This window comes from Gossypium hirsutum, chromosome A06, assembly GCF_007990345.1.
Source record: "Gossypium hirsutum isolate 1008001.06 chromosome A06, Gossypium_hirsutum_v2.1, whole genome shotgun sequence".
Lineage (NCBI taxonomy): Eukaryota > Viridiplantae > Streptophyta > Magnoliopsida > Malvales > Malvaceae > Gossypium > Gossypium hirsutum.
Genome location: NC_053429.1, coordinates 6,696,584 through 6,707,389, shown reverse-complemented (window position 1 = coordinate 6,707,389; position 10,806 = coordinate 6,696,584). Strand labels below are relative to the sequence as shown.

The 10,806-nt window shown below is 31.0% G+C and overlaps 1 protein-coding gene across 2 annotated transcripts; it reads right to left on the bottom strand.

Annotated features, from left to right (window-relative positions):
- Nucleotides 1-8,373: 8,373 nt before the first annotated feature.
- Nucleotides 8,374-10,487, bottom strand: LOC107962486 (small ribosomal subunit protein S13, mitochondrial). 2 transcript variants are annotated; one of them, XM_041114996.1, is made up of 4 exons: nt 10,275-10,487; nt 9,475-9,702; nt 9,226-9,396; nt 8,374-8,795 (listed from the first exon to the last, which is right to left on the bottom strand). In XM_041114996.1, the coding sequence occupies exons 1-3, from the start codon at nt 10,341-10,343 to the stop codon at nt 9,226-9,228; spliced, it is 468 nt and encodes a 155-aa protein (XP_040970930.1). In that variant the 5' UTR covers nt 10,344-10,487; the 3' UTR covers nt 8,374-8,795. The 2 variants fall into 2 exon arrangements, with proteins under 2 accessions (XP_040970930.1, XP_040970929.1); XM_041114995.1 differs by lacking the exon at nt 8,374-8,795 and having other exon boundaries at nt 9,032-9,396.
- Between the last annotated feature and the right edge of the window lie 319 nt (nt 10,488-10,806).

The window sequence follows — 10,806 nt, the reverse complement described above, 5'->3', positions numbered from 1 at the left end:
CGACTTGTCCATTGTCAAATCGAAATTGAGCTAAGCCTGATTTTCACGAATGCAGTGTGTTATCTTTTCAAAACTTACATACAAACAAGAACCTTTCTTATACGAAACAGTAATACATTTTTCCCTCCTATGACCAAGTTATCTCACTTCAAATGAGTCAATTTCACTGGTCATCGTTGATCTTTTCAAAACATAAAGACAGCCAATTATTTTATCTTTCATCAAAATGAATGTAGCGACCTAAAAATTACGCTTTGGTCACTAATTGAGGCGATTTATTGAAAATTTAAAAATCGACTTTTGATTTTAAAAAAGGAAGTCGCCACTGATCCTTTTTTTTAGGTGTGATCGGACACCTAATAAATCCTCTTTTTTTTGTAAAAGAAAATTTATTTTTTAAACAAAAAGAAGGCCAAGTTTAGGTCTACGTCAAAAGCCAGAGAAAAAATAGGGTTCAGGAGTCGGTTACGCACAAGAAAGGTATTAGCACCCTCGCGACGCCCAAAATTGGTATCTCGTTAAACATGTGTTGTCTTAATTTTCAAAAATGCGAGTTCAATGTAACATTTAATCATGATCCGACCAAAACACGAGAAATTTCAAGTTTTTGGTTTTTTCAAAGGATGTCCCGTTTTTAACACGAGCCAACGTGATTCATCCAACATAACGATGAAATCACAGACTTAATGTTAAAATCGGTACGTTGCCTTATTTATAAAAATGTTTCTAAAATAATGATAAGAAAAAAAATTGACGATGTTATTGTAACAAAAATTCATTAAGTAAATAAACGATGCAAAATAATAAGATGATTAATAAAAAGTATTATAATATAATATTAGGATATTAGAGTCATAATAAATAATATTTACAAGAAAAAAAGTAAAAATGTATTAATACCATAATAAAATAATATACGTATAATAAAAAAATAACAATATGTACAAAAAGATATATACATACCAAATAATACATAATAATATTAAAATAAAATAATAAGTAACAATAGTGAAAATAATAAGTATAATAATGAATATAATGATATATAAAAATAATACTATATAAAAAGTATATATATACACGTATAATAAAATATATATTAATTTTAAAAATAAATATAATAGGGGTAAAAATAGATATAATAATAATATGTACATAATATGGTATTAAAAATATATATAATATAGTATTTAAAAAATGTATACATAATATATATTAGGAATAATAATAATAGTAAAAACAACCATTAATAATGCTATATGAATAGATATACATAGTAATAGTATATACATAACATAGTTATTAAAATATATACGTAAGATAATATGTAAGAAAAAATATATAAATAATATAGTATTAAAGATATATACATAAAGTAGTATAAAAAATATATAACTAATGATATTAACATATATACATAATAATATATAAAAATATAATATAAAAATATATATATATATAAAATGTATACATAATATAGTGTTAAAATATTTACATAATACATACGTATTAGAAATAATAATAATGTTACAAAACAATTATTAATAATACTTCATAAATATATACATATATTTGTTAAAAATAAATACATATTAATATTAAGATGATGATAATATTAAAATAACCATTGATAACTTTACATATAAATATATATACATATAAGTGTAATAATAGTATTAAAATTAATATTAATAATAATGATAATAATATAATAATAGTAGCTATAGTAATTGATAATAGATAGTAAAAGGAATAAAAATGATAGTAATAATAAGAAATTTAATAAATAAAGTTATAAGAATAATATAAATAATATTTAAAATAAAATAAAATAGCAAAGATAATATAAAAATCAACTTAAATCTAAAAAAAAGACTAAATTCGGAACAAAAACGAAGTTTTGGGGCAATTTTAAAAAGAAACAAAGAGAAAAGGACTAAAAAGCGATATGCGCGTAACTTGGGGGGACCAAAAGCGCAATATTCCCTCATCCTAAAACGCAGCACATGGCATAGGACCAGATCACAAAGCGCCACAAATTTCGAGGCCAAATTAAGAAATATTAAAAATTTAATTACGAAAACATAAAAAGGCGGAAGGGCCATTTGCGCAATTAGACCCTTAAGTAAAAACACGCCGATCCTTGAAGCGGGTCAGGTCAACACGCGGGTTAGCTCCAAAACGACGTCGTTTTGGGGTTAAAAGGCAGCCCCCAAAACGACGTCGTTTTGAGAGGCTATAAAAGGCTAAATTTTTTCAAAAAAAATTCATTTGCAGCAGAGTGAAGAAAAAAAAAGAGAGGCGAGGGGGAGAGGGAGGATTTCCGGCCAGAGGGCTGGTCACCGTCCGGTCTCCGGACCGTCGCTGGCCGTCGCCGCCAGCCACCGGACACTGTGGCCGGAAAAGGTAATTTTTTTTTATTTTTTTATTTTTAAATATATATATTTGTATATGTTTATAGTAGGAAAAGAAAAAAAAATCGATTAGAAATAAAAAAAATCACCTTTGTTTTCGATTTTGATTTTTTGTTTTTTGGTTCTCTGATTTTGGGTTCGTTCTTCTAATTTTGGTAATACTCTATCACTGTTTTTTGTGTTCTTAAAAATTGAATATATGTATTTTTCAATTGCCAAAAATCTCCTCTTACAAAATGTTTAGATCTGGCTTTTATAGCCTTTACAAGTTCTTTTTCTACTATTTTTTGTCCTTTCTCTTTATTGTCTTGCAGGTGCAACTTGCTAGAGTTCGGTGGCTGACATGGGCGGTACTGAGGTGACCAGTGGTGCAGGCGGTCAGTGGGTAGTTGGCCGAAAGGTGGCTAGGGTTTCAGCTTTTTTGAAACCCTAGTTTGACTAATGGGCTAATTGGGCTTGGGCTAGGTAGTTAGGTTTTTGGGCCTTTGGGATTTGAATTGGGTTAAATTTGGGTTTGGTCTTGGGTTTATTTGTATGGGTTTAAGTTTAGTTGCAATGGTTTATTTTTGTAAAAGGCCCCTAGGGTTTTAGCTTTTCTGAAACCCTAGTTTGACTAATGGGCTAATTGGGCTTGGGCTAAGTAGTTAGGTTTTTGGGCCTTTGGGATTTGAATTGGGTTAAATTTGGGTTTGGTCTTGGGTTTATTTGTATGGGTTTAATTTTAGTTGTAATGGTTTATTTTTGTAAAAGGCCCGGGCTAATTTGGGCTTCTACAATAAGAGCTCTACGGGATACTTTAATGTTGCTTGACTCGATGCTAATTCTACAACTAGTTGAGTCTAAAATGAGATTTTTCTTTAAGTCAGGCATATGTTTGACATTTGACAGTGCCCTGATTGTCTTGACGTGCATCTTGACTTGAACAGTACCAACACCGGTTTCTTTATTAGATGAGTTATTCCTCATGCGCACAACTTCACCTTCAACTGAATTGTATGTGGAGAATCAGTCCCTATTAGGACACATGTAAAAAGAACACCTCAAATCCAAGATCTATTTGGATGTAAGCTTGGAGCTTTCACTTTTTGACACAAACAAGATATCATTACCCTTGTCATTGGCCAAATTAGCACCAGCTAAATCCTCCTCATTGCTCTCAATAGTCCTTTTAATTTGCAATTTGTAACAATCTGCCTTGACATGATCTAACTTCTTACAATAGCAAAACCTCTTGTCTTGCTTACTTGATGCTACCAAAATCGAGGCTTGCTTATCTAACCTATTATCTGAACCAAGCTCATTATCGAGTTTGTTTTTGCTCAACAGATGACCCTTTATATCATCGAATGAGAGGTTATCCCTACCATAAATCAATATTTCTCTAAAAGCCTTGTATGAAAAGGGTAAAGAGCACAAAACAGTATAGTTTGACATTCATCATCAATTTGAACTTCAACATTCTTTAAGTCATTCGAAAGAGTAATAGATTGATTAATGTGATCTTTTAAAGTGCTCACCTTCGTTCATGTGAAACTTGTACAACCATTGTTTCAACACTATTCGGTTAGCTAGAGACTTAGTCTCGTAGAGGGTTTCTAACCTTTTTCATAAGGTGAACGTCGTTTTCTCCATCAAAACCTCTTATAACACATTATTTGTTAAACATAATTGAATCATGGATTGAGCCTTCTTATCTAAGCTATCATATTTTGATTTATCAATGTCTGCAAGCTTATTCTCTGTGAGGACCTTTTCAAGATCGCCCTGAATCAGAATTGCCGTCATCCAAACTTGTCACATATTGAAATTAGTGATACTATTGAATTTTATCAATATTAAACCTTATTGTTACCATCTCTAAACGGGTTGATTGCAAAAATCAAACTAACTCTGATACTAGTTTGTTGGAGATAAACACAATTAAGCAATGAACAAGTAAAAAAATAAAGAAATTGAAAAGATTGAACATAAATATTTTATGTGGAAAAATCCCTCTGAAAAGGATAAAAAATCATATGCAAAAATAATTTCACTAAAACGGAAAAAATAAAGAGTACAAAAGATAGAGATAAAAGTAAACTAGAAACTCGAAATAAGAACCATCAAAATATAAACACAAAATTCTCTAAAAGCTCATAAATATTATGAGTTATTTTTCTAGGGTGGAAAAAGGGCATATTTATAAGCTAAATTTGTAGGTTAAAGTTTAAGTGGGAAACTAAAAATAGAGTTTAACTGGGAGAAGAAAAGTAAAAAAAAAAAAATGAGGCATAACTCCACACTGCTTGAAATGATCTAATAAGTTGCCTCATTTAGTGAAGATGTGTCTTTTTGGAGAGTATCGTGTTTATTTGTTAATATTTTTTGTATTTATTTTATAAGCATTATTTGTAAGATTTAAATTTGGGCGAGTGGTCTAAGCAAGTTAGGACTATTTATCGGAATTACAATTACTTAAAAGTAAATTGGGTTGTAACCAATAGATGGTTGGATTGACAGTTGAATAAATCATTCAATGAACAAAGCTTCATAGAATAGGATTGCTTTCGAATTGCATTAACAAACATTGTGCTTATCTCTCATTATTTGTTCTATTTTTTTTTCTGGTTATTATATTATTCAAATTTGTGTTTAAATATAGTATTAAGATAGTAATTAGAACAAGATGCAAACTGACTAGTTTGTTTCAAGAAATTTTCAAAAACAAAACATTTTTTAAATTTAACTCATCTATCTTAAATTCTTTGATGTATTGCATTGAATAGACAGATAACTCACATATATCTCATGTTGTTTTACGTAGAAGATAATTATAAGGTTATATAAAGTTAAAAATTGTCAATAATAAATTTGATGCACAGATAAATTGTAGTTTGTCACGAGGGCCCAACTTCTTGTTGAGTACTAAAAATCTCGTCTTTTAACATTTTTGACAATTTTTGCGACAAAACCATTTAATCCCCATGAAAGAAAGCATAAATCATATGCTAAAAATCAAACTTTAATGCATGAATGAAGCCCAAAACAGAAGGTAGAAAATAAAGTCTTTCCCTGACCAACAACTTCCTCTTTCCCTCTCAGTTTTGGCAAAAATCCGAAGTAGTTGTGGCAACAGGTGTGCCAACGTTATGTGCAACATTCTTCAGCTCATAATAGAATAAATGAGTCTAAACACATGAAACTACTCACTTATCACAGAGCATATGTAATAAGATAACAAACACAACAACCATCAAATCAAAGGAAATTTACTCCCCTTAACAACAACAATAATACAAGTTTATCGTAACACTTTCTGCAAAAATTGTGGTACCAGATGTTCTAACTTATTCTGCAACAAGTCAGATTTACTATTTTTCGCTTACTCCATTCTCCCCTTGTCAATTTGCATCAACAAGAGTTGTAACTTGTGGAACAACATAGACTTTTTCCACGAATCTTAGATGGAGTATTCAGTAAGGTTGATATGTCTTCAATATTGTCAACGCGTTGTAACTTCGTGCTTTACTTGTGCATCGATCTTTTGTTGATGTTTAAATTTGATGCTTTACTTGTGCATCAATCTTTTGTTGATCTTTAAATTTGATATGTGGTTGATTTTTTTCTCACTCTTTTTTTTTTAAAAGTTCTTTTACATGAGGTTTCAACATTTAAATTTGGCTCTTGAGTAGCTTATAACATAGAGGTTTGATTTGACCTGTAATGCCGCAATAATGACATGTAAGTTTACATTTCTTTTTATTGCATACTTCTTGTTAAGATATTGTTCTTTTAAGATGTGGTAATATGAAATTGGAGCATCTCTAGTATTACTCACCTTCGATTATTAATCAACTTATAACAATGAGGTCTAAAATGCCCGACCTTTCCATAATAATGACATGTAGGTTATCGAGATTTATCTGTCTCATAGGAAGTAACAACATTTTCTTAAGCCTTAGGAGAAGAGATTTTCTCTCCATTATCAATATAGCATAGAAGAAGAGATTTTCTCACCAAGCTCGGATCTCCATCATTTGTCGTTAAATCAGCTTAATTTTTTTTTATATGTGCTTCTCTTCACCTATAACTCTTTCTTGGTCATTGGGATCAACGGGCAAGTCAACAGACTATCTCCAACTCTTTGACCCAAATTCAAACCTTTTTTTTGCTTTGATGTTCTCTTCTATTTTTTGCAGATTTTTCTTTGTTAATAGTCTGATATTTGGCTCAATGTGGTTTTTTTGTGCTTATTGATTGTTGTTTGCTTGGGTTTTTAGTTGATTTGAATATAGGTTTATTTGGTGAATGAGTGATGTTATTGGTGAATGTGACATTGTTTGCTAGTATCAGATCTTGGGAAATGTTGTTGCAAATTGAAAGTTGGACTAATGATTGTTGCTATGATAATCTTCCATTATTTTCCCATTCTCTTGTTTAGTTTGATAGATGATGAGCGACTTATTGAATCTACTTTCTTTTCTTATAGTTCCAAGAAAAAATGAGACTTATTTTTTAAATTTATATTTAACTAACTATTTGAATCATGTCCATTAAAAAGTGCGGATGAAGCTTGAGAGAGGAAGTGTGCTTTAGAGAGGGTGAGTTGAGAGAGACAGGCGAACAATGAGAAGAATGGAAAAAATAAGAAAAAAAATAAGGGAAATAAGGGAAGAAAAAAAAAGGAAATGAAGTAGAAAAAGATTTAAAAATAAGGTTAAATTTTTTTAAAAAAATTTATTTAAATGTGATGAAGTAGATGACACGTCAGTATTTAACAGCACAATTTATGTCACATTAGACTTCCATATACCACTAACGTCGAATAATGACATAATGATCAAAAAGTTACAAATCAATAAAGTCATTGATCAAAACATAATAAAATAAAGTTCAGTGACTAAAACATAATTTAAATCATGCATAAGTAGTTTTATAGTCTACCGAAAATTAAATTTGGGAATAGGTGATGCGAATGGTATAGATGAAATAATGAGATATCATCTCTGAATAAATTTATTTTGCACACACTTAATTCTAAAATTTGTCTTAAATTTTGTGTGCTAGAGAACAAAATTTATTTATAACAAAATAACATATATCTATTTTTTTTAATTATTTTGAAATAATGAATCAAAGTTGTAGAAACTAGAAAATAACAAAACAAGCAAATTTGCTTCTTTTTTTTTCCGTTGAATAAGTTAATTAATACCATAAGCACAAATAAAAGAAAGGTTAATTTTGTCCTACCAATTTCTTTTTACTTTCCATCAGTACAGGAAAATAGTTTTTCCACCACTTATCAATGAAATCACTTTCTCTTATTTTTTAGAAAGTAACTTTTAAGAGAATGTTACATTCCAATGAAAGTAAATTAATATTTTCTTGCCAAACAATAAAATCACATTCCAACTAATTAAATTTTTTTGGAAAGTGATAACATTCCGTCATATCAAATGGCCTCTAAGTTCTTTACTATGAACATATAAGCCCTTTTTATCTTCATGACTTCAAATAATTTTAGAACCATCTCTATTTCATGTAATTTTATCTTCAAGCCTTTATATTATCACCGAACTTGTATCCTTAATTTTAAGTCTCATGTTTGGAAAAGGATTCTTTCAAAACATGCTGCCCAGTTATCTTACGTGGAATTGAACTTTTCTATCTTGGAGTCTTCTAAATGTATTGCATCATGTAGATAGATATTGTATAAATATCCAACTTAAAAAATAAGAATACATACAAAGTTCAAATTTGTCAATGATAAAACTAATGCAGAGACGAGTTGTGGCTTGTCATGTGGGCACAACTTGTACCATAAGTCGTAGTGTAGTAACAATTAAATTGTCTTTTTAAAAATTTATCTATATATGGTGTTTAGGCTAGTTATGGTCTTTTTAAGAGATTATTTATAATCCAAAAGAGAAATTAGTTTATTCTAACAATTAATAATTTATTAAAAATAAAGTTGAAAATTAAAAAATAGGAAGAAAAAAAATTGTTTTTTAGTGAGCTCAGTACGCGATACCATAGAAAAGCCGTAACATTTTTGTAAGGAAACCAGGCTTAAAATCTTCGTGTATGCATCTTTTATTGGAGTTACCAATCTTTGCCTCTGTAGAGTTGTCTCACTTTCATCAGATATACCTTTTAAGTAATCTGTGCTCTTTAGATTTCCCAGCAATTGAACTGATGATAAAGGGCATTATTCAACTGTTTGCGTCTGCAAAAGATAAGCTCAAACTGGCCACTTTATGCCTTTGATTCGCAGCTTCCATAGCAACAAACTTCATCTTGGCCAATCGATATAAATAAATGGGTCTTTGGAATTAAAATCGGGGGGAGTTTCAGACTCTAGGTGCTCAATGCGGGTTATACAGTAGCGCATGCATGCCGAACCTAATAGAAAACCATATCAAATGGCATCAAAAGAGCTGCCTACATGACACTTACAACTTCTATTGTGTTGACAACCTGAAAATAAAGTAATACTATCCTCGGTAGTTTTAGACCAATTTTTATGATGTTCATGTAAAAGTAAACAGGAAGCATCTTGGCAGTGCTAGAAATTAATGATTGACGATCACATAACAGTAAGACATGAAGAAATGGCAGATGGTACGACATCAAATCCATGTTCTAAAAGGATTCCATAAATAATAGCTAAAGGGTATTCAATTATTCCACCCAACATAAGAAACTTGAACCAGTTAGGTTAAACAATATGCATAATTGGATTCAATTCAAGGGGGGAAAGTTATTGAGCTGATATAGCAGGTCTAATTGAAAATTTTCAAAATAAGTTGCAACTTAAGGCGAGAAATTAGACCTAAGCATAAGAAGCTCTGTGTCTTTCTGAAACAGCAGTTAGTCCCTTTTTTGCGGTCCGGGAATTGGTTTTTGTGCGCTGTCCTCGGCAAGGCAATTTATCCTCGTGCCGGATCCCTTTGTAGCATTGAAGACCTTTCAATCTGGTTATGTCCGCATTGATGCATCGCCTCTAAATTACCAAAGAAATGTATAACATTTGAGAACGCAAGTTTTATCAAGCAAGTAGAGAAGGGAAAAAAGTTCATACCAAATCTTCTCCAATGATGTATGTGGAAGAGACGTGCTCGCGAAGAGCCATGAGTTCTCTTCCTGTCAATTCCCTAGTGAGTTTGTTATCTATATTGAGCTCGCTTAAGATCTGGCGAGCTCTGCTACGACCAATTCCATAGATGCTCTGTAGAGAAACTGCAATGCGCTTGTGGTCTGGAATTTCAGCACTTCCCACACGAATGCCTTGTACTCTTATTCCATGAAACTGCATGAAACAGTGAAAGAACAAAAGTTCCCAGCAGGTACCATAAAACATATAAGTTCTTTTTTTCTGAAAACAAATGAAACCCTGATTTCAACTATCAAACCGAGTTTATCCCAGATGAACTATATACTTGGCCTACACAAATGCACAACATAACTATAAGATCCTATCAGGTTTGTTGCAGTTCAATGGGAAAGAAAAAAGAAACCCAATTTAACAATAACACCATTAAACTGATATAAAAGTCTTGACTGGTTAATACCAAAATCTAATTTACATATTGTTTTAAGAAAAACATTTACTTCCTAGATTTCAACATGTTAATGGAACAAGGACAAAAAAATATCAAAACCAACTTCTAATTTTCCTTGATTAAAAAGTGTAAATGGAAAAAGACTAATAGAAACAGACAGATCCATGAACCCAGAAACCCAAAGCTGATAAACACTAATTAGGAAATCATTAGTTCTAAAAATGATATAATCCTAATCCTTGGCAAGAGGTCAATGGATGAAAAAAATTCTTAAGATCGTAAATATTATGGATATCGAGAAATAAGGAGAGGCACTGACCGTCATGGTTTGAAGGAGGCGATGACCGACATCAGATAGTGTTCCGACAGAACACCGTAACCCCAACATTCTTAGACGCTGAAAGAGTTTAGATTTGACGAGAATCAGAGCCTGCAACTTTGGTAAGAGGGATTTTTGCAAGGGTTTTGTTTATCATTCAGGACTTTGGGAGTTCAAAGAGCAAAGATCCACTTGGGCTGTTGAGTCTTGGGAGCGCCGATGAAAACTTAAAGCATTGATCTGTTTGTAGTCTTGCCCTATAGCCCAAACCTTTTGGATAAGCCCGAGATTAGTCCCTCTCCTGGGCTATGACGGCTAAGTTTTGACATGTCTTTGCCATGCTAATTACAATGGAATAGTATGAACTTTATTCACTTATATATATATATATATATGAGTTGAAAAGAACGACCAAATAGTTTACTTTATGATTTATTATTAGTTATTTAAATGTTATTATATTGTTGTATTTTTCCTTTATAGTAAGTATTTTTATTAAATATTTTTATTTTAAGTGTGAATTTTAAGTTTA

Coding starts and splice junctions, on each gene's coding strand:
- LOC107962486 (XM_041114996.1), bottom strand. CDS start 10,343: ATGTTGGGGTTACGGTGTTCTGTCGGAACACTATCTGATGTCGGTCAT. Junction 9,703..10,274: donor GCCTCCTTCAAACCATGACG/GTCAGTGCCTCT, acceptor TGTTTCATGCAG/TTTCATGGAATAAGAGTACA. Junction 9,397..9,474: donor ACATCATTGGAGAAGATTTG/GTATGAACTTTT, acceptor TTGGTAATTTAG/AGGCGATGCATCAATGCGGA.